At 55.0% G+C, this 21,612-nt stretch overlaps 6 protein-coding genes across 6 annotated transcripts; 3 read left to right on the forward strand and 3 right to left on the reverse strand.

Moving 5' to 3' along the window:
* The first annotated feature begins 1,414 nt into the window (after positions 1-1,414).
* BZA05DRAFT_14210 (uncharacterized protein) lies at positions 1,415-2,572 on the forward strand. Its single transcript, XM_051478908.1, has 2 exons — positions 1,415-2,220; positions 2,286-2,572. The coding sequence occupies exons 1-2, from the start codon at positions 1,584-1,586 to the stop codon at positions 2,378-2,380; spliced, it is 732 nt and encodes a 243-aa protein (XP_051344403.1). The 5' UTR covers positions 1,415-1,583; the 3' UTR covers positions 2,381-2,572.
* A 312-nt stretch (positions 2,573-2,884) lies between these two features.
* BZA05DRAFT_432656 (Maf-like protein-domain-containing protein) lies at positions 2,885-4,201 on the reverse strand. The gene is made up of 2 exons (XM_051486229.1): positions 3,834-4,201; positions 2,885-3,765 (listed from the first exon to the last, which is right to left on the reverse strand). Exons 1-2 carry the CDS (start codon positions 4,104-4,106, stop codon positions 3,154-3,156), a joined length of 885 nt encoding a protein of 294 aa, XP_051344404.1. The 5' UTR covers positions 4,107-4,201; the 3' UTR covers positions 2,885-3,153.
* A 1,048-nt stretch (positions 4,202-5,249) lies between these two features.
* On the forward strand, positions 5,250-6,537 carry BZA05DRAFT_440422 (uncharacterized protein; the record flags this gene model as incomplete). Its single annotated transcript, XM_051486595.1, has 5 exons — positions 5,250-5,383; positions 5,442-5,738; positions 5,797-6,217; positions 6,278-6,452; positions 6,509-6,537. 5 exons carry the CDS (start codon positions 5,250-5,252, stop codon positions 6,535-6,537), a joined length of 1,056 nt encoding a protein of 351 aa, XP_051344405.1.
* A 699-nt stretch (positions 6,538-7,236) lies between these two features.
* BZA05DRAFT_382489 (uncharacterized protein) lies at positions 7,237-8,726 on the forward strand. Its single transcript, XM_051482120.1, has 3 exons — positions 7,237-7,683; positions 7,758-8,489; positions 8,544-8,726. The coding sequence occupies exons 1-3, from the start codon at positions 7,388-7,390 to the stop codon at positions 8,593-8,595; spliced, it is 1,080 nt and encodes a 359-aa protein (XP_051344406.1). The 5' UTR covers positions 7,237-7,387; the 3' UTR covers positions 8,596-8,726.
* A 122-nt stretch (positions 8,727-8,848) lies between these two features.
* BZA05DRAFT_428059 (meiotic recombination protein-like protein dmc1) lies at positions 8,849-10,846 on the reverse strand (the record flags this gene model as incomplete). The annotated part of the gene is made up of 11 exons (XM_051486083.1): positions 8,849-8,984; positions 9,058-9,145; positions 9,226-9,361; positions 9,420-9,423; positions 9,613-9,688; positions 9,758-9,819; positions 9,888-10,304; positions 10,362-10,414; positions 10,488-10,530; positions 10,629-10,727; positions 10,799-10,846. The coding sequence occupies 10 exons, from the start codon at positions 10,844-10,846 to the stop codon at positions 9,118-9,120; spliced, it is 966 nt and encodes a 321-aa protein (XP_051344407.1). The 3' UTR covers positions 8,849-8,984; positions 9,058-9,117.
* Positions 10,847-17,839: 6,993 nt separating this feature from the next.
* Positions 17,840-18,905, reverse strand: BZA05DRAFT_423386 (putative 14-3-3 protein like protein; the record flags this gene model as incomplete). Its single annotated transcript, XM_051485870.1, has 5 exons — positions 17,840-17,941; positions 17,996-18,066; positions 18,151-18,392; positions 18,448-18,754; positions 18,845-18,905. The coding sequence occupies 5 exons, from the start codon at positions 18,903-18,905 to the stop codon at positions 17,840-17,842; spliced, it is 783 nt and encodes a 260-aa protein (XP_051344408.1).
* Between the last annotated feature and the right edge of the window lie 2,707 nt (positions 18,906-21,612).

A 21,612-nucleotide genomic window follows, 5' to 3' on the forward strand; every position in this document is an offset into this window, starting at 1 on the left:
ATATGATAGTAGCCTGGGGAGGCTGTGTACGACATAACTACGGGTCTTGCATGGTGGCTTCGGATCTGGCAGGGAGAGGCAAGACGGGAGGCCTGAGTGTTCACGATGCGATTCTAATAGGTAAGTCTGCTAGAGCAACCATCGTGTCTATGGTACGGCAATTCCGAGACATCCTGCGAGCGAGAAGAAAGGAAAAAGAAAGATGGGAAGATGGGGGCTACATACCGTCCACACGTACCGGTACCTACATCTTACCTGTCATACATACAAGGTTTTCTGGAAGAATCCTAGGGAAGGCACAGTATGTATGTGTCTACTGTACATACATAGTGCACGCAATTCTCAAACCTGGGTTTGAGTCTCAGTAAGCTGTTGAATTCATGTCGCTGACGGCCTTAGCTATGCTGTGAGACATGTGACGGCGAAATTCTCAGTCTCTGTCGGAATCCTGGGTATGGATGTACAGTTGTGTGTATCCCGCTATACGGGTATATACACCGAGTACACACGACTGTAGCTCCGGTGATTTCGCCGACTCTGCGCCACGAAACGGGCCGACCGGGTTTCGTCAGGATGGAAGAAAGCAAAGCATGTGCTCCTCGGCTCGGGGTAGTTGTGTAGGGCTAGTTACTGCACGATTTTCCGTTTCTGTAGTGTGCCGCCGTGGATGAAGTCTGGGATTGGGATCGCGTATTTGGCGATGTAGAGCAACTGTCGCGTATGTGATGTATGTAGGCATTCAACTTGACTGCAGGTTCGGCGCTCTCGACACATAGATATTGGATGTGTAGTGACATACCGGTATTCTCTAGATGATGGTTGGTGGTGGTGTGATGCGATGGACTCGATTTGACTGGCTTGACGTTGGCGCCGATTCCCGAGGCGAGAGTGATGTGTGTGACACCCACAGAGCCTCGCTCGCTCGCACGTTCGTCTATCCGTTCGTTCGCCCATTCACTCGTTCGCTCCCACCTCACCACTCTCCCCCAACCATCGCCATTGCGGACGTCCCCTCTAGTCTTCTCCGCGACCAATCTGCAGCCGAGGGCTTACTTGACTCGTCCTTGGGGTTACACATGTAATTCCCAACCTGTCTTGTCCCACGCAAGCTCCAGTCCAGCCCATCCAGCCAGCCCATCCATCCCATCCCAACATCATTTCCCCCCTCGCCATCGCCCGTGTCAGTGGAGGGGCTGCTTCGACAGCAACCAACAAGCAAGCAAGCGGAACGAAACCTCTATTCCCGTCCACCACCACCACTACCACCGACTACGACTACGACTACCGCCGCGCACAATTGCCCGTCCCAGACCCCGACCACCCTCCGCGTCACATTCATTTCCCGCCTGAGTACTGCGCCGCGACAAGATCTTCCCGCCCACCGCCTGAATCCACCACCCCTCCACCACCCCTCCACCCACCCGCCCACCCCGGCTGGCTGGCAGTTCTCGGCTACATTACATACTCCCTGGCTGGTGAGAGGTCGTGGAGAGAAAGGAAGGAAGGAGGAAGGCAGGAGGAAGGAAGGAAGGTGGGAAGGAAGGAAGAAAGAAAGAAAGGGAATACATATAAAGATCGCAGTCATGGACGGGAATCAGCAACTACAGCAGCAGCAGCAGCCGGGTGAAGAGCAGCCTTCAATAGCAGCAGCAGAAGCGGAAGCAGCAGCAGCAAGAGATACTACTGATACTGCCGCGCCCTCCACTCCTCCACCGCATACAACATCTACATCTACAACAACACCCCCACTACCACCACCTTCATCGTCACTCGGCGCACCCACCACAACCACAGATCCTCCAGCGCAGCACATAGCCGCCTCCGAACCCCCAACCGCCGCCGCCGCAACAGCAGATCCACCAGCGCGACACACCTCCAACGCACCGCCGTGGTCCTCGGTCTCCCCACCACCCGTCTCGCCCACAACCCAAACACACCAGCCCTCAAGCAGCAGCAAGCGCAAGTGCGACACGCCGCCCGCCTCCTCCTCGCAGTCTCCCAAAAAGCCGCGGCGCACCTCCAAGCTGCGTAGCGACTCCACCGCCTCAGCAGACGGAATGTCGGAGCGCCCGCGCCTCACCGAGCAGGAGAAGAAGAGCAACCACATCGCCAGCGAGCAGAAGCGGCGCATGGCGATCCGGGAGGGCTTCGATAGGCTCACGGAAATCGTGCCGGGTCTCGAAGGACAAGGGAGGAGCGAGAGTATCGTGCTCAGGAAGTGTTTGTCCCCCCTCTCTACCTACCTACACATTTACGCATACGTGGGATGCTGACGTTAGTGATAGCCGTGGATCACATGCGTGAAGTTTTGCAGGAGCGGCAGGAACTAATAGAGCGCATTCAGGCGCTAGGTGGGGAGATCCCACCGGATCTTCAGTAGATTTTGACCGGGTGGGAGAGGAGGGAGTTTTGGTGGCTGCGGCGGCGGCGGCGACGGCTAAGGGTGGGTACGGCGTTCTGTCTTGTTATTGCGATTGCTTAATCCAGGGTTTTCTACCGAGTGGGAGTTTGCTTTTCTGTTTTCCTTTTTGCTGTCTTGTCATGTTGATGTGGAACTTGATGTAACTCTACATCGCATCTTAGAGGGAGAGTGGGATGATTACGCTGCGACAAGCTGTCAGCCAGTGAAGGAGGAGGAGGAGCCGTTGCATCTGGTGGTGGTGGTGGTGGTGGTGGCGGTGGTGGTGGTGGTGGTTCTGGTGGTGGATGATGTGAGCCAGGGATTGTCCTACACCCCTGCACGGTTGGGACACTGTAGATATGGTCATACGAAGTTGTACAGGAATTGCATTTCCGTCGCTCTGGGTCTTGCGGTTCGGGATGTGATTACTGTTCCTCTGCAAGATGCGGATATGACTTCACATGCGGCAATGACAGATGCTTGTTCCTGTAGAGTACCGTACGTGAGAAAGTCGGGTAAACGCCACAGCGGCAGTGACATATAGCAGCAGCAGCAGCAGCACAAGGAGAATTAGAGAGTACATGTACATACATCCATCCATCGCATACTGGGGAATAGCCAAACAAGCAAACAAACAAACAAGCGAATCAAGCAAACCAAACCGATCTATCGTTTCCATTCCATTCCATCCGATCCCATCCCATCATCCCAACCCGTAGTCCAATCCAAATGAGCATATATCCCCCCCTCCCCTAGAGCACGACCGGCTCACCATCTTCACCAATCTCGACATCATCATCGCCACTGAGCACCTTCTCGATGAGCCTCAGGGTGGAGCGCACAGGCAGCCCGACAACATTATCGTAGCTGCCCTCGATCTTCTCGATCAGTATGCTGCCAGTGCCCTGGATGGCATAGCCACCCGCCTTATCAGCGCCCTCGCGCGTGCGCACATATGACAACAGCAGCTCATCCGTAATCGTCTTATCGAAGTAGACGATCGTCTCCTCGACATGATTCTGCATTGCGTAGCCAGGATGCGTCGCGTCCTCGAGCGGCGTCATCGCCACAACCGCCGTGTACACTTTGTGCGCGCCCGCGTCGCGCAGCGTCTGCAGCATCGCCATGTGGTGAGCTGGGCTCTTGGGCTTCTCGAGGACCTCGCCTGACGCCAGGCAGATCACTGTGTCGGCCGCGAGAACGAGTGTCGGCTCGTCCACGTCGGTTCGCGCGATCTCGGAGGTGTACACCGCTTGGCACTTCTGCGTCGCCGTCTCTAATACGTACTCCCAGGGCGTGTAGTGCGATTTGTCGAGGTTCTCGGCGAACGAGGAGGGCACGATCTCGATGTCCGGGAGGTTCAGCTGCACGGAGGTGGGTTAGTTGGGGGTGGGCACAGGGGGATGGATGGGGACGGGGGAAGGGGGCGCACGAGTTGTAGGAGTTCTTTGCGACGCGGCGAGGCTGACGCGAGCACGAAGCGCTTCGTGCGGAGGAGGGTGAGTGCGGGAAGCTCGAGCGGGTGTCGGCGAAGAGGGCTTCCGCTTCCGAGCGGTTGCTTGGAGTCCGGCGACGCGGCGTCTTCGTATGATGGCGGAGGGTCCACTGGGAGCAGCGAGGCCGATTGTGAGCTGCCGCCCGCGGAGACGATTTGCACGGTTTGCGGCCCGGTGCCGAAGACGGTGTTGTAGATCCAGGTTGCCATTGTTTACGAATTTGCTGGGTGGTAGACGGTGGTGGAGGTGTGCGTTACGGAATGGTGTCGTGTCGTGTCTGGCCGGCGGCGTAAGCTGAGCTATGCGAGCGAGCTTTGTTGTTGCTTCTGCCGCAGGCCGGATTACCTATCTGCTGGGATCGATGCTGCAGGGGCACGTCACAGACCAGCACTCGTCTCATCGGCTTGGTCTGCTAGTTCCTTCTCATCGGCTTGATTTGGCTCTAACTAACAGGACGTTAACTACCGTTGCACGAGTAGTTGGCTCTCATCCGATCAATTCATTCGGGATCTCTCTTCTGCCATCGACAGTCACTCTGGGGACAATCCGTTCGGTATCTCGGAACTCGATCACTTTAACGAGCCCTGACCTCGTCGTCCCGTCACCGCAAGGACTCGGGGTTCGACCGCAAGCAAGGGTGGAGTTGCATACGGCCGGCACAGATACCCGGCGCCGACTCCATACATGTATCCGGAACTCCGATCCTCCACTCGCAAGCTCTTCGTTCTCCCCCGCGCCGGTGCCGAGGCTCTACCACTCTATAGAAATGCAGCTGGTCGTCGGTTGCCAGGACCGTGGTGCTGCTACTACCTAGATACGAACATTATAAATCAGATGCGGCACTCTCCGCCGAACGGCGGCACTACCGCTCTGTGAATTTCCCAGCGAAGAAAAGAAGGGCAGGATGTGCGATGCTCGGTGGTGATGTTGGGGCGTCGCCACCTAACTACTTGTCGGTTGGTTGACTCGTATGACGCTGGGGTACCGTGGGTAGTGTCAGTATGTACTTCGCTGGCACTGGGTATGTTGATGTCCTGCAGAATGTTCCTGCAACATCGAGACTTACAAAGCGGCTTTCCATGCCTCCGCCATGCGAATTCTATCCGATACACGCACGGAACCATGCCAGCCAGCCAGCTGCCGAAAGGGATTCCGAGGGTGGTTAACCGGATCACGTCATGAGGTCATCAGTGGATTTCACATCTTAGCTGTGATGGGGGAGGACTGATCCGCTATATATTCCCCCTCCATTGCCCTCTACGGTTGGCTTTCGTTCCATAATTCATATGCAGCGCCTTCAACAGATCCAACAGCAACTTCCTTCATCCTCCACATCTTCCAGTCCAGCAACAATGGTCCACAACAAGTCCCTCATCTTCTGCTCTCTCCCCAAGGGCTACCCCATCGTGGGTAAGGACCTCCAGATCAAGGAGTCTGAGATCTCCGTCGACTCTCTCCCCGAGGGCGGAATCATCACTAAGAACCTGTATGCCTCCCGTCATCTCCTCCCATCCTGCTCCCACAGCAGCTAACATCCCAAACAGCTACATCTCCTTCGACCCCTACCAGCGTGGCCGCATGCGCGATGCCAGCATCAAGTCCTACTCCGCCGCCTACGACCTTGGCAGCGTCGTCACGAACGGAGGAGTAGCCTCTGTCTACAAGAGCAAGAACGCAGACTTCAAGGAGGGTGACATCGTCGTCGCCGGCAGCATCGGAACCGAAAAATACTCGGTTGTCACCAAGGAGCAGCTGGCGTACATCCAGAAAATCGATAACAAGTACAACCTGCCGCTGAGCAACTACACCGGTGCTCTGGGCATGCCCGGATTGACCGCATAGTGAGTGTTCATTCCATGGGATCGAGTGTAGGGACTGTGTCTGATGTGGTGCTTCTAGCTCTTCCTTCTACCAGATCGGAAAGCCCAAGAAGGGCGAGACCATCTTCATCTCTGCCGCCTCGGGAGCCGTCGGCCAGATCGTCGGCCAGCTCGCCAAGCACGAGGGGCTCACCGTGATCGGCTCCGTCGGCAGCGACGAGAAGGCCAAGTTCGTCAAGGACGAGCTCAAGTTCGACCATGCCTTCAACTACAAGACCACCTCGAACAAGGAGGCGTTGAAGAAGCTTGCTCCTCAGGGAATCGACATCTACTTCGAGAACGTCGGAGGTGAGGCCCTCGAGGCGGCCCTTGAGGCCGCCAACGACCATGCTCGCTTCATCATGTGCGGTATGATCTCGTACTACAACCTGACCAACCCCGCCGATATGTACCTCCCCAAAAACTTGATGTACATCGTGGCCAAGAGGATCAAGATGGAAGTATGTTATGGAATCCCTGGAATCTGCTCGATCGCATAGGTGGCTGACAGAGTACCGCAGGGATTCATTGTCAGTGACAAGGAGTTTGGCCCCAAGTACGCCGCTGAGCACAAGGAGAACGTCAGCAAGTGGATAGCTAGCGGAGAGCTCATCGTCAAGGAGACCATCACCGAGGGCGTTGAGAATGCCGCTCAGGGTCTCTTGGATATTTTCCACGGAAAGAACTTTGGAAAGGGTAAGCATTCCACAGGGCACAGACACTTACTACCAGATAGCTAACAGTCTTCGCAGCGGTTCTCAAGGTGGTTCACGACGAGTAGATCAGATAAGGCGGTGTTGGGCGTTTCTCTTTTTTTTTGTATATATGTATCGATAGAATACACAGCATCTGGTTAAAAGATTGAATCTGTTTCGTTCATCGCTCTGTTGGCAAAGTGCTACATTCTTACGCAGCATCGCATCCGGTCAAAAGATGGGATAACCTTCGTCGCTCAGTTCGCAAAACGGTACACTCTCGATCACTCGTATGTCACGTTCTGCAGTGCGACGTCATGTGCTAGCACCGGCAAGGTTTAACGACTAGAGATTACCAGTCAGAACAAAGGCCGACCAGTGACCGCAGACGCGGGTCGCGGTATGAGCTGTCATGAGCCTGGTTACCTGTAACCACAGCTTCATTATTCTCTACATGTACAAAATCACGGCGCATTCCCACAACCTCCACCTCCTCCCCTCATCGCCAAAAACATAAACCAACAACCCGCAATGTCTTCGCCCTGGTGCTCCTCAAACGGCAGCGACACCTACAGCTCCGACGACGAAGCCCCCAGCAGCAGCAACCCCGCACCCCGCGACGCCGTCCGGCGGCCGCCGCCCACGCCCTCCACACCGTCCACACCCACCCGCAGCTTACCTTCCAGCACACGTACCAGCACGCGGCGGCGGCGCGCGGATGTAACCTCCACCCGCCGCATACGCGCACCCACACCCCACCACATACGCCACCCCTCCTCGTCGCGACGGCGCCCGTACCCGCCTTCTTCCGCGGGCGCCGCGCACGCGGCCACAGCCGTGGGCTCGTTCCTTCTCGACCTTCTCCGCGTGGTCGCGTGGCTGGTGCGGAAGCCGCTGCTGTGGGTGCTGGCTGTATGGCTACTCGTTGGTGTGGTCATGGTCGCGTACAGCTCTCTCGTTGGCGCTGCCGTGGGCACGCTGTGTGCTCTTCCCGGAGTGCCGTTCTTTATGACGGAGATATGTGATCAGGGGCAGGAGGGCATGGCGGGTGCGAAGGGTGGCAGGGCGGGGGAACAGCCGGATTTTCAGACGCTCATGAGGCTCCAGGCGGGGTTCGAGGAGATGGTGGAGGAGTGCCATGATTTTACGGTTTTTGCGTGGGATCTTAGGCACTCTGAGACCGCGGTGAGGGATTTGACTAGTCTGGTTAAGCCCTCGAGGTTGGCTTGCAAGTGAGTGCTCTTTTGCGCGGGCGGGCGAGTGCTGGGTTGTTTGTGGGGAAGAGAGGTGGCTGATCGGTGCGAAGGGACGCGCTCTTAGTGAACCTGGAGGAATACATCACCGTGGTCTCGGGGGCGGCACGGCAGCTCTCGGCGTACACCGGGCTGGTAACCGGCATGACGGACCGGGTGATCGCGGCGGACACCTTCGCGATCCGGCACTTCGAGGAGCTAGCAACACTCAAGACCGCGGCGCGGGCCTCGTCCAGCAACGCCTGGCCATGGACGTCCTTCCTCGAGAGCAAGCGGTCCGAGCTCGAGATCGCGTCCGCCGAGCGGCGGCTGCTACGCATCTACCAGACCACGGTGAACACGACGGAGAACGCGATCCGGCAGCTGATCGTGCACGGCACGATCATCATGGAGACGCTGGGCAGCCTCGAGAACGGCCTCAACAAGGTCGAAGACACGGTGCAGCAGGAGCGCGCGGTCATTGGCGAGGCGCAGGAGGAGGTGCTCGCGCACGTGTGGACGTATCTCGGCGGGAACAAGCGCCAGCTCCAGCGCATGCAGAGCCACCAGTTCCTACTCGAGAATATCAGCGGCTACCGGAAGCGCGCACTCACGTATCTGCTCAAGACTCTGCTGCATCTCCAGGCTATGGAGGGTGACCTTAAACATATCGCCGAGGTCGTCGGTGAGCCTATGCTCGATGGCCCTGACGGAAGTATTCCCATCGCTGTGCAGATTGCTACGATCCGAAGGGGCGCAGATAGGCTGGCTGAGGGCGTTAAGAAGACTCATAACAAGAGGGAATCGTAAGCCTCCTCTCCTCCTCCTCCTCCAATCCGATCCGTGCTAAACCCGAGAAGATATAACCAGAAGATCTTGAGTGCGTGGGATACATTTGTCAAAACGTCGTGATTTTTTCTTGTCTTGTTTCGCACCTACCTGTCCACTTTGATATGGGATGTGATTTCTAGCGTTACTTTGGTTTACTTTAGGTTACTTTGGGCTGCTGCGGGTTTGCGGGTTTGCGGGTTTGCGGGTTTGCGAGGAGAACTGTTTTTTTATGGGATTTCAAAGAGCTGCGTGATATCGTATGAATATCGATGAGAATGAAGATTGAAAGCTCAACCAATAAATCCGACCTGACCTGCTCGCCCATCCATCATATGTCTGCCTGCTACTGACAGTCAACCGCCAACTCAATCCCAAGCTCATGAAAAGAAACAACAGCCCAAGTACATTTTTTCCTCCGAAAATCCCACCATGTTTTGCTAGAAAAAAAAAGAAGAAAAAAGAGAGAAATCCTAATCCTCAAGTCAGCTACAAGCAACCACTCGGTAACTAGGAATGATAGCCAGAGTAGAACCGGAGCCATACAACGCAGTAAGTCTATGCAAATAGGCGGTAGCACAGGTGGTAGTAGGTAGCAATCAAAGCTCAAACACCAGCCGGATCATTGATACCACTGCAACAGTGCAACAGTGCAACCGTCAGCCCTTTTCCTTTCCTTTCCGACCAAACAACATGGTTACGGGGGGTACGGACCCGTTAGTGATCACGTAGGTAGCCTCGCGCTCGGGACAATCAGGGCTGTCCTGCAACTTGGCCACACGCTCGTCGCCGCGGCCTTTGCGCAGGAGAATCCTGGTGGCGGAGGCGTGCGCTAGGACGTGGCCTCCGACTGGACGCGGGGGGGTAGGTTAGAGGAGTTCACTTGTTGTGTGTGCAGGGGATCATACCAGGCTTGCGTCTGTGGGTACTTTGTTAGTGATCATTGCAGAGGGAGGGAGGGAGGGAAGGGAAGGCATACCCATCGGCGCTGGCGAACAGCGCGCTGGCTCCGGGATCGCTCTGGACTTGGTTGGTCTTTCTCTCTTGTTAGCTACACCGAGACTCGAGTGTTAACTATGGACGGAGTCTGTCTGTCCGTACCAAGAGGACGGCGACGTTGAACTCCTCGGCCATGTGCGAGAGCTTGGCCAGCATCTGTCCCAGCTTCTGTTGGCGCCTGTGGTAAGGTATCAGTAGAGAATTCTCACGGGCGTCGGTAGGTATGGTATGGTATGGTGGGTCCTACTCGGAAAGTTCACCACGTCCGCAGAAGTCCACGCGGAAGCAGGCCATGATGCTGTCGACAACCTATACCTTCTCATCAGCCCCCGTCATCCTCTACTATATGGGAGGATCATCATCATCGGGGAACTCACCAAAAGCCTATACTCATTCGTTGCAAAGTTCTGACACAGGCCATTCAGCAGTTCCATCTGATGTTCACTATTGAGGGCGCGTCCATAGATGATATTCTCACAGGCGGCATCACCATCGACGCCGAACCTCTCTGAGATCTGCCTGATCCTCTCTGGCCGGAACGTTCCCTCGGTATCGATATAAGCGACCTTCCCCTCGGCGCCGCCCTGCGATTTAGGAAGCTGGCAGATCACCGACGCCGTCATCGACAGTTGCGACTTGCCCGTGCGGAACTCGCCAAATACCTCCGTGATGCTCATCGTCTGCAACCCGCCACCCAGCATCGTGTCGAAACTCTTGCTGCCAGTGGAGATCCGGCACACTTTGCGACGCACGTGCCCGAGCTCCGCGGCGGTTATGAAGTTGTATGAGGCAGGCTGGTGCGCGGGAACATCAGCTACATAAGTACACAAACATACGGAGGGGAAACGTACAGCGCATTTGCCCGCCGCTTCCTTGACCTTCTCCGTCTTCTGCTCGGAGAAGCCTATCGTCGTAGCACATCATTCAGTCCCCTCCCAGCCCCCCGGAGTCCACCCAATTCGTTTCGCTTTACTCACCCTTGATCTTGGACAAGTTCCTCCTAGTAGCCGCACACACTGACTGTATGTGTACACAGTTACAATCATCATCGACCCCTTCCCTTCACACACACCCCTTCGTACTAAATCGCCAAGTGAGAATGAGAATGGTTTACGTACAGCGATGGTCCAGTATCCCGCAGCCTTGAGCTTGTTGATATCGCTGGCGCCGATGCCGTGCGACTGGAGCTGGTCGATGTCGACGATGCCATTGTTGTCCTTTACACGGCAAAGTCAGTCAGTCAGTTCAGTTCGGCGACAATGGCTGGCTGCTTGGAAGATTGTAGCACCTCGTCGTCGTCAATGTCAACGTCAACGGTAGTCTCGCGAGGCGCCATTGTTGTTGGCGATGAGGAGTGATGGGGAGTGGAGTGAGAAATATGAGGGGCGGTGGTTGCGAGTGAGAGGGTGGGGGAGCAGTGTGGTGGAGTGATGTGTTGTGTTGTCGTGTGGAGAGAAGAAGAAGAGCAAGTGAGAGCGCAGCAGCAGCAAACGCCTTCACAGTTCCTCACTCGACCACTTGCCAGGGTCCACCCATCGAATCACGTGCGATTGGATCCGAACCCAAAGTTCCAAGCCCGGAGTCAGTGTGGCCGTTTGCTTCCTATGATACTGTCCATTAAAACTCCGATGCCCACCCACTACTCTGTCCCTCAACATCTCCCCCACAACTGACCGACAGCTTCATTAGCCGTCACCCAAAATACATGAGCAAGTACGTAAGAATGTGCCCAGCTTTCAGCTACCATTCCTCAACCACCAATCAGTCGTACCCGATGCCAGGCATCCTAGTATATCATTATCACCTACAAAGTCCAAACTATTCTCCCACCCCCCCCCTCTCCCGCCGTCCGTCCATCCACCCTGTCTCACCCTACGTATATATTAAAGGACGAAGATATAGAGACCCAAGTTGCAAGAGACGCATTGCCCGTGTAGAAACGCCGGTAGGTGATTGAAAGGACTCCCTGAACTCCTCCCACGAAAAGAGGAATTCCGGAGAGCAATATGCACAGTGAAGAATTCACAGCTGAGAAAGAAAGATGAGGAATAAGCGAGAAAGGAAAAACGGTAGCAGATATATCTGTAGTGAAGAAGAAAAGGAACAAAATCAGTTCGAAAAATTCATATATTTACGGCACCCAATACGAAGAAGAGAAAAGATCTTGAGAATATTGCATTCATTATCGCTTATGGAGACTCGGATCCGCTGCCGTAAGACGTGCTGGCTGTTGCCTACACAATCGGGACGGTGTTGACGATCGAGGGATCAACGAGCTCTTCGGCAGGCTGAGGGCACTCGCGAGAGATGTGGCCTGCAAGTTACGAATGAGATACAAGTTCCAACGAATCTAGGGGGGGGTGTCGGGGTTTCATATTCAGCATACCTGCTTGTCCGCATCGGTAGCACGTCTTGCCGGCGGTGCTCAGAGGACCTCCGTTGGGCGCGGTACAGTCCCTGCTGATGTGGCCGAGCTTGCCGCAAGCGTAGCACTTCATTGCCTGAGCCTGACAATCCCGAGCGTAGTGGTTGGGCCCACCGCACTTGTAGCAAGTAGCGGGCCGGCCACCGCCGAATCCTCCACGGCCAGCGAACCCGAATCCTCCACGTCCGACGGGTGCTCCCCTACCGAGTCCGCTTGCAGTAGGGCAGTTGCGAGCCTGGCAACAAAGCACATCAACATATTACCCTCCATTCAAGTGCGAGCCGAGCGGTGGTCTCCTACCAGGTGGCCGGGGTTGCCGCAGCTGTAGCATCTAGCTCCAGTGCCGGCTCCGGAAAGCCTCAGAGTCGGGCAATCGGCCTGAACGTGTCCGAAACCTTGACAGTGGTAGCACTGTTTGGAATCCGCAGTCCTGGGCTGGGGGCAAACATTGGACTCATGGCCTAGAGACACCCAACCGGAAACATCGTCAGTGTCCAGATGTTGTTTAGGTGCGGAGGCTTCGCCACCGCCGCCGCCGCCGCTGGGGGGAGTGCAACGGAGTCTTGCGGGAGAATGATGCGCGTACCCGGTTGCTTGCCTGTGATTGTCCGTGCCACGTCAGCCCTGCAACTCTGCGGATTATATCCCGTTTCGAATAGGGATGTGCAAGTAAACGCAATGTGGAAATAGGGCGAGCATACAGTTGTAGCAGAGACGCTCCGGCGAAGTGCAGACCTCCGCGAAGTGTCCGATGGCACCGCACCTACATGAATACGACCAGGATATATTAGAGACATACTTTCGTCTCCGGGAAACCGCCTTCTTCCGGTCCCAGCATTCCGTTCCCTCCGATCGATGCCCCCCCACTACTTCTGTTTCCTGGGATTACCTACTTGTAACAAGCTCTCCTGGACAACGACATGATCGATAGTTTGGAAGATATGGAAGTCTCTGGTTCCTGCAGAAAGCAGACAAAGCCGGAACTGTGTCAGTGAAACCTGTAACTCTTTCCAGGATCCGTTCAGGAACGGATTATGAACTCGGTATGATGGGTGGTGGGTGGTGGGTGGTGGGTGATGGGTGAGGGATGATGCGGCAGAGTGTGTTCCCTCTCTGGGGGGTCGAGAAGGTGATGGTGGTGGTGGTAGTGACGGTGAAGAGGATGATTGATGAATCTCGTACCTTGACAACTGGGTTCTAGAAAGGCGCACCGAAAAAGTCCCACTCTCAGCAACAACTTCTTCCCACACTAGACAGCAACATGCGTCATGTTTGCGAGAAACACGACGGCAAGAGATTGTGTGCTTGCTCACATCGCTCACAACTTCTTTCACTCACGCTCTTCTGTGTCTTTGATCCCCTTTGCTCTCCTTCTTCGACCCTCACTTCTTCTTCTTCTTCGTCTGCTGCTGCTTCTTCTTCGTCTGCTCTCCCCTTTCAAATTTCCTCACACTTCCGCTTGATCTTCTTCTTCTTCTCGCACAGCCTCCGTCTTCCTTTCACTTCAGGGTTTCCCGGTCGACGTTCCCTTCAACTTTTTGCCGCTGCCGCTTGATTGCAGATTCTTTCAATTCCGAGAACCTAATTGACGACGACGACGTCCTACCGAAACTCCACTCCAACCGAAGAAGAAGAATGGAAAGGAAAATAAAATAAAAATAAAAAGAAAGCCGAGACACGTAGGACCGAGATGACGGGGAAGGGATGGGGTGGGGTGGAGGGGTGAGTTATGTAGCTGACTGGAAGGTGATGTAAGAAAGGCCGAGGAGAACGCGGGGGGGGGGGGGGGTGGGTGGGTGGGGCGGCGGTGGCGGGGGAGGGGGGGGGGACAGTTAAGTAGGGCCACGGGATATTTGGAGAGAGATAGCAACCAAGTACTCTACTAACTAGCAGTGTCGAGTTCCTGGGGAGGGGGGGTGTTAAACTTGGGGGGGGGGGTGGGTTGAGGTTTTGAGGGTGGATATGCCCGCTTGCTGGGCCCCACGAGTCAAGTTTACGATGAGCCGAATTCGCGCCAAATATGGGTGGGAGAAAGGCCGGGAATTTTTTTGTTTGATCGGGTCTCGGATTGGTCGAGGACGGTTTCTGCACGGACAAGGCAAAAGGAAAAAGGGGATCAGAACGAAATTGAACGAACGAACGAACAGATTGTGGTGTCGGTAGCTCTGCTGTTAGTGTCTTGGTCTTTCTGGTTAGCCACGTTGTCGTGATTACGATTAGAGAGGGGAGGGGCAGAGCAAGAGCCGGAGCCAGTGGGGGGAAAGGCAGAGAGGGGAAGGCGGAGGTTCATAGGCATGTGTAGATTATACTTATGTCACCATGTGCGTGTGGAGTGTGAATATAGTGGTAGTGAAGCACGTATGGCCAGGCTGAGCGGGCATGATTGGGAGGGGGTTGGCCAAGGTGAGGAGGGGGGGGAGGGGGATAATACAGGAAGTCCGATGACAAATGGGATGGGATGGCCAATGCGGGGGGACCAGCGGTCACCGAAAGTCGTGGCCATGGCCGGAAGGCCTACGGCAAGCGGGGAATGGGGCGGACGGACAGGGAGGGATCGGAGGTATGGATTCGGATACATATCTCTTGAGTCTTGCCAACTGGACCGCCATGACGATAACCACCAGACGATCGATAGGACAAGCAGACATAAGTGAGTGGTGTGCCCTCTCTGTAGAGTCGATAGGGTATATGTCACGAATGGTGGAGATGATGGTGGAGTCGATGGTTGTGGTGGTGGTGGAGGTGGTGGTGGTGATGGTGGTGATGATTATGATTATGACGACGAAGGCGGCCCGGACACCGTTAACCTTAAGACAGCTTAACACCACCAGCATCGTGGTCATCGCCATCGCCATCTCCAACTCCACCATCGGGTACATCGACCATCGCGGAACTCCGGTTGACAAAATGGAACCTTTCCCGCCGCCGCTGCCGCCGCCGCCGTCGCCACACCATCGGTATGGAAATGGGGACGGAGTCTGAGCGGTCTCTCAACGGCAATTGCTCTGTCACAGCGAGTCAACCAGCCAGAGTTGACGATTGTGCTTTCATCCGAAACCGAGAGTGAGGCGAGGGGGAGGATAACGATATGATACGACGATTGAAGCAACCCATGACCCGGTACCTATAGTACTTTACCCTAACTCTCTCTATAGGGAAAAAGCGGTGGCCCATCATCGCCCTCTATCCTACAAATCACAGTAGATTCCCTCCAACAAAAGAGGGAGCAGCAGCAGACCCGTCTTGTTTGGCTTGGAATCCACCAGCATCCCGTTACTTAATACCAGGGTAGCCTCTTCCCGGTAGCATTGAGTTTTGTACCTACCGAGACGAGACGGGCCTACTCTAAGTCGAGTAGGTACATAGCAGTGCTGGATGCCCCCTCATGAGGTCTCGAGAAGGAGTGGGAGGGGCTTCGAGAAAGGGGTGGCTGCGAGCGGAAGGGCATCCATCGGCCGCCAGGCGGATGAAGGTGAGGCGGAGATGGAGGTTGAAAGAAGTGTCGGACCAACCAACCCGACGGGCTAGACACCAGGGGGTTCGAAAAGAGATGTATCGCCGTGACGACATCACATTTCGTGCATAAAAGAAAGAGAAAAAAAAGCATCAGCAAAGACCTCTTGCAATTGAACCCAGGATCGTTCTCCCTGCATAGAGCAGACCTCTAGATTCTGTAGATTCTCCAGATATATCCTCAAGAAAGAACAAGTTGTCGAGTTGAAGTTTGTCCAACCAATCTGCATTTTCTTTTACACCAACCCACTTACGGAGGCAGCAACCATGGCCGGTCCGATCGAGAAGCATTTGCATGAAGAATTGATTGAGAAAGGAAGGGATGGTCCAAGCGAAACCCTCGCCTCCGAAAGTCTCCTCAAGCGAAAATGAAACAAATCCGCCCCCCCTCCCTTCCCAAACCCCACACTTCCGCTTCAGTCAATTCCCAGCCACCACCACCACCGCACCCCGCAACATGAATTCACCTAGCGCTCACGGAAAAGTCTCTTGGAGGTTATTTACTGCGAGAATATTATTGTGATGGCTGGGCAACTTTCTGGCAGTATTTCTACGTTGCGTAAGTTTTTGGCGAAATCCGGTCTTGGCACTGATTACTAATCCAAGCACGAGCATCCATTATCGTTCGGCCAGATATCAAACAGCAGAGTCCTAAACCGCCAGCTCGGAACGTGGCGAAGAATATCTCGAATCTCGCATCTCCGTCTTCCATGGAGCGTTAACAACACGTTACTAACTGTTCTCACTCGTGTCACGTAAAAAAAAAGGTTCAAAATGGTTTATCGCATTCTCCCTGGACGCTACTAATCATCGGCGCCAAAGAGAGTGAGAGAGACATACAACAGTACAACATGTTCGAGAGAGAGAGAGAGAGGAGAACTCCACCAACTACCCTCCCGGGTCCCCAACACACACAGCAGTTACCTACGCGCGTGACCACGGTCTCGGGTATCCAATGGGCAGGTCGTCCAAATGCTAACACATGCAAATACCAACACCATGTCACCACCACCAACACCATCCGGCGGCGGTGGGCTGGGTATAGTAGGATGCAAGTGCAAGCTGGGCCCTGAACTCTTACAAATCGGTTATCTACCTAACAGCAAACCATAATTCGAGATTTGAGATTTGAGAGATCGGGTCGGTGCCGAGCTGTTGGTTCTGTGGCGGGGGCTTTACCTGCCGGCTCCGGGACGTACATAGAGTGCATACTTGAGTTTGTACGGTAGTATGTAGGTCTGGTGGTGGGCTGGTGCAACCTCCGGTATGCACTCTGGATATGCCTACACGCACCGGCTCTCTCGCGGGAAGTATGGTGTTCTATGAGTAGGCACTCCGGAGTACCTATCTGGGAGTGGAGTATCCGGAGCGAAGCCACATTCACCGGTGATAGTGATGCCCGGTGTTTTGCCGGCGTCGTTGCGTGCGGTGCGGTGTTTCGTTCGGTCCCGACGGTCCTCGGTGAAGCGGAGAAGTCCCCTCTCCCCTGGCCCTCTCCCCCAGACTTCCCGACCCCTCATGAACCGTCAAGGAGGCAGGAAGGGAAGGAAGGAGATTCCAATCGATCCGGTATGACGGTTCCGCACTGCTCCCCCGCCCGGCACCCCTTCCGCATCCGATAACTCGGTCGACGACCAGTCTTCCTTCTTTCTTCTTCCTCCCAGTGATTGTGGGATTCAGTGCATTGGTCATAATTCATCTTTTGCCTCGTCGACAATGCGGCCAATCGTCAAGTTGATACGAGCTCTTGGATACCTATAGAGAAAGTCCAACAAGTCTGAGTCAAAGAGGACCCGATGACCGTCAACGGCGGCGGCGGCGGCGGCGTATTTGCCTTCGGGATAGATCTACCTACATGGAGCATCACCGTCGTTGTTCAGCTCATATATGTAAACATCACTTGTCTAATCCCGTCTGACAGCCGTGGCAACGCAGCAAACGTGTATCTGATTCGATAGGCCGCGCACGAGATGCCCTACAAAAGTAAACAGCAATGACTGCCATGTGAATCGCTTCCCAACTCGGACAGCCACCTTCAAGTAGAGTAAAGGGACAAAGGTATCAATGCACGTGGTCAACATCACACCATGTCACGGGAAAGGATCAAAAACCGGCTACCGAAAAAAAACCATTGAGTACAGGAATCACAGCAAACGCATAAAAGACAAACAATTATCGGGCAGCAACTTGGAAAACCGTGCGTAACACTTCATTGAAAACAAAGACCAGAGGAGTATCAGTCCCCAGCATCCCACAGTAAGGAACAGGAGAATTCTAAAACCCAGAAAGCAGAATCAAAGAATCCATTCGTATTGCATCGAGTTTTCCAGCTTTCGAAGAAGGACAAATTCTAACACCCTTACTCCGGCATTTCCCCCCAGTTTAGACCGTTTATTTATCTTCGGGCTTGGCCTCTGCAGGAGCATCGGGCATCTCGTTGGTCTTGGGCTCTGCGGCGGCCTCAGGCTCGGCCTCGGAAGAAGTCCAGAGGGTCTGTTTTTAGTGTTAGCTGGGTAAACTCCGATCGAGCGGGTAGGTATAACTCACCAAGTTGTCCCGAAGGAGCTGCATGATGAGAGTCGAGTCCTTGTAGCTCTCCTCACTAAGGGTGTCGAGCTCTGTAGTAGGTCCATAGTCAGCGTTTGTTCGGTGTCCAATAGGTAGCGCGTACAACGGGGGGTCGGTAGTAGTAAGATACGTACCGGCAATAGCGTCATCGAACGCCTGCTTGGCCAGGTGGCAAGCAAGGTCGGGGGCGTTCATGATCTCGTAGTAGAACACCGAGAAGTTCAGGGCCAGACCGAGACGGATGGGGTGGGTGGGAGCCAAGTCGGTCTGAGCAACCTCAGTGGCGTTCTTGTAGGCCTCGAGCGACTTCTCCGCCGACTCCTTGCGCTTGTCGCCGATGGCGAACTCGGCCAAGTAGCGGTGGTAATCACCCTTCCTGCACAGCCGTTAGCGCCAGCTTCATGTGTATCGCCAGATAGAGTCGACCGTACATCTTGTGGTAGAACACCTTGGACTCTCCAGACTCAGCGGAGGGGATGAGGTGCTTGTCCAAGACCTCGAGGATGTCTTCGCAGATCTTCGCAAGCTCGGCCTCGATCTTCTCACGGTACTCCTTGATCAGAGCGACCTGGGCGCTGTTTCCCTTGGACTCCTCCTTCTGCTCGATCGAAGTGACAATGCGCCACGACGCCCTGCGCGCACCGATGACGTTCTTGTAGGCGACCGACAGGAGATTTCGCTCCTCGACGGAAAGCTCCTGGTCGGCGGATGCAACATTCTTCATGTTCTCGACCATCTCTGCAGATGCCCGCAGCAATCAGCAACATGAACCGCGGCGAGCCGACCGAGAGAAAGGGGGATCGGTGGGGTTGGATGGATTGAACTTACCCTCGTAGCGCTCAGCCTGCTCGGCGAGCTTGGCCAAGTAAACGGAGTCTTCGTAACCCATTTTTGCGGTGAGTAGTCTATCGGAAAGTAAATGTTAGCAGAGAAGCTTGATGACGGTTGTTGATGTTGCTATGCAGAAGCGAGGCTGCTACCCCTCCAACCCCGTGTGACGTGACGGATGTTTTCAGCCCTCGTGCTAGCAAACAACCAAGAGGGGCAGCAAAACAAAGAGAGAGCGAGAGCCGCAACAAACTCAGAATACTGTGATTCACGTAATTGGAGAACTGTGGTTGCGACGTAAGGGAGTGAGGATAAACGACGCTGAGAACAGAGGTCGCGGCCAGAGCTCAGATCAGGGGCTCCTCGGTAGCAGCAGTAGCAGCGAGCCCCGCTTCCCACGCTGTCCGACAACACAGAACACTGAGCTCATGCCACGGCGTCGCCCTCATCCTCTTTCTCGCTTTCTCTCTTCGGGTTCCATCTCGAATAGCTCCGGAGCATCCGATAGCGAGTAAACTTTTCATCTCTTCGAGCTTCGGATTTCGATGCGATGCATCTCGAGATGCCGAGTCGGGGGAGCAGAGGGGAGAGGATGAAAAAAAGCAAGCAGAGGGGTAGTTCACCTGATGGGGGTTGTGATAAGAAGTTGTTGTGATAGGGAGAAGCGACGACGAGGTTGCTCAGATGTGGAGTGTCGAGGTCGTGCAGGGTGGATGTTAAGGTAGAAAGGGTTGGTGTCGGAGGGGGTGGTGATGGAGTTGGAGTTGGAAGAGGGATAGCAAAGAAGAAGGAGGAGGAGGCGGAGGAGGAGGTTATGACGGGTTGGGGTCGAAGGGGAAGTTGGAATGCGAGAGGGCGGCCAAGCCCCACCCAAATCACACTTAAGTAAATTGCCGTGCTGTGCTTGGACCCGCTGCCGCCTTGCTGGTTCTGCATGTCGGAGAAGGTCACTCTGTCTCTCTCTTCCTCTGCTCTAGAGCAGTATGCAGCAGAGATAGTTACTCTACACACTCTATCTATCGATCGTATCATCCGCATGCTCCACCTTCGTTCTGTGCTTCGAGAGTCCTCACTTCTGCTGGAAGCAGTGCCGATATGCGGCGGACTACTGTAGAGTACCTCCTCAACGGCACCGAACTGGAGGGATCTCAGTGGCCCGGACTCTGCTTGCTGGGGGCTGGTCAGTTGGCCCTCCAATGCCACACGCGGAAGACCTGCACACCGCGGAGAGGGAGGGGGAGCAGCGGAATGCTGGAATCTTCGAATCCTCTCGACATGGCTATCCTTCCGTCCATCCATTCATCCATCCACACATCCATTGAACTGGGCCAGAGTATCGACTTTCATATCATCCATCAATCAAATCAAACACCCCCATCATCATTATCATCAGCATCATCATCGCCAGAACTACGGCCACCAGTTGTTTGCGACGAAACTCTTCGCAGCGAGCCATCCTCCATGAGCCCCACATGAGCAATGACGTTGCTGGCCGTCTCCTGACCCTGTTTCCTCTCTGCCACCCCAGCAACCATCCAAGTCGACTTCGAATCAAATCGACAAGTGGGCACTCTACTCTGCATACCAGAGCCGCCCGACGGCGACGAACGACGTCGACCGCCCCAACTGTGCGCACGCATACGTCCACAGAACCCCTGCGACTAAAGGCAATAATCACGGCAAATACCCACGGAAACGCATCGGAATCTGATGGAACCGTCCAGCCAGCTGGCATGGTGATTCCCCTCATCCCGACGGAACCGTGTGTCACCACTGCACGCAGAGCGTCTACTGGAAACAGAGTTGCTCGATTGACCCAGCCCGGCCCAGCCCACTATGGAAGCGTAACCGACCCGGTAAGCAGTTAGATGGCCCCGCTTGCTTTCGCGCGTTTAGAGTCGTCGTCACCGAACGTGTCAAGTCGGAGCTGTGCTCGTGGAAAGCTCTAAATTTGGCTTGCCCGGATCATGCCATGACGAGGGGCTCAAAGTATGTACTCTACACACGATACGGCCCGTCCCATGCGGGCACGTACTCATGACACCCAAGGTCCCAAGCAGGTGAAGAGACAGGCAGCACGACATCTCTACCACCGGTACGCACCCGCCGGCGCACTAGTAGCCTCACCCGCTTCCGCTTATCCTGCCCATATCTTTCCCCTCGCCTATGCCGCCCGCACGAGTTCAGGATCTACGGAAGCCTTGGTGTAGCGCCTCGATCTTCGGTTCTCAAGGTGGAGTGTCCATGTAGAGTTGCTTTCCAGGCCCTTGGCACTGGTCCAGCCTCATCTCTCGATGTGTAGCCGCCCAAATACACGCTCCGCCGTGCCGCTGGGGAATAGAGTATGTACCAGCTAGTAGATCAACCCCGACGAGTGATATTTCGGAGTATCCTCCCGCATCGCCGCAGAAGCACTTGCGCTGAAGAGTTGTGGCCAAAATCTTCAGACGCCTCGGAGCAAGCATCACCGGCAACACCGAGCTGGCCTTCTGATCTTTCGACCAACCGAAGAATCCGAACCAAACAACGAATACAAAGCCCAGCTCCCACTGAAACTTCAGCCCTACTACAATAGCTACTCAGACCTTCATAAAACATCGCAGCAACCTTATGAGCCGGTGGATAAAGATTTCGGCACCATTCTTGAATGGCAAAGGTAAATAGCCTTAACCTTGGAGGAAGGTTAACCAGCAAGCTTGCAGTCATGTGGTCGCCTCCCACGCGGGTGCCTCGTTGAACCCCGCCGGCCGTTCGTCTCCAAATTAACT

Source organism: Tricharina praecox (genome assembly GCF_024521635.1).
Source record: "Tricharina praecox strain CBS 144465 chromosome Unknown BZA05scaffold_1, whole genome shotgun sequence".
NCBI classification, from domain to species: domain Eukaryota; kingdom Fungi; phylum Ascomycota; class Pezizomycetes; order Pezizales; family Pyronemataceae; genus Tricharina; species Tricharina praecox.

What these genes read in the sequence shown, in the direction of transcription:
- BZA05DRAFT_382489 (XM_051482120.1), top strand. Translation starts at nt 7,388, where the DNA reads ATGGTCGCGTACAGCTCTCTCGTTGGCGCTGCCGTGGGCACGCTGTGT. An exon ending in CCCTCGAGGTTGGCTTGCAA is followed by an intron (nt 7,684 to 7,757) that starts GTGAGTGCTCTT and finishes ATCGGTGCGAAG; the next exon opens with GGACGCGCTCTTAGTGAACC. An exon ending in ACTCATAACAAGAGGGAATC is followed by an intron (nt 8,490 to 8,543) that starts GTAAGCCTCCTC and finishes AAACCCGAGAAG; the next exon opens with ATATAACCAGAAGATCTTGA.
- BZA05DRAFT_14210 (XM_051478908.1), top strand. Translation starts at nt 1,584, where the DNA reads ATGGACGGGAATCAGCAACTACAGCAGCAGCAGCAGCCGGGTGAAGAG. An exon ending in GAGTATCGTGCTCAGGAAGT is followed by an intron (nt 2,221 to 2,285) that starts GTTTGTCCCCCC and finishes CGTTAGTGATAG; the next exon opens with CCGTGGATCACATGCGTGAA.
- BZA05DRAFT_432656 (XM_051486229.1), bottom strand. Translation starts at nt 4,106, where the DNA reads ATGGCAACCTGGATCTACAACACCGTCTTCGGCACCGGGCCGCAAACC. An exon ending in GCAAAGAACTCCTACAACTC is followed by an intron (nt 3,766 to 3,833) that starts GTGCGCCCCCTT and finishes ACCTCCGTGCAG; the next exon opens with CTGAACCTCCCGGACATCGA.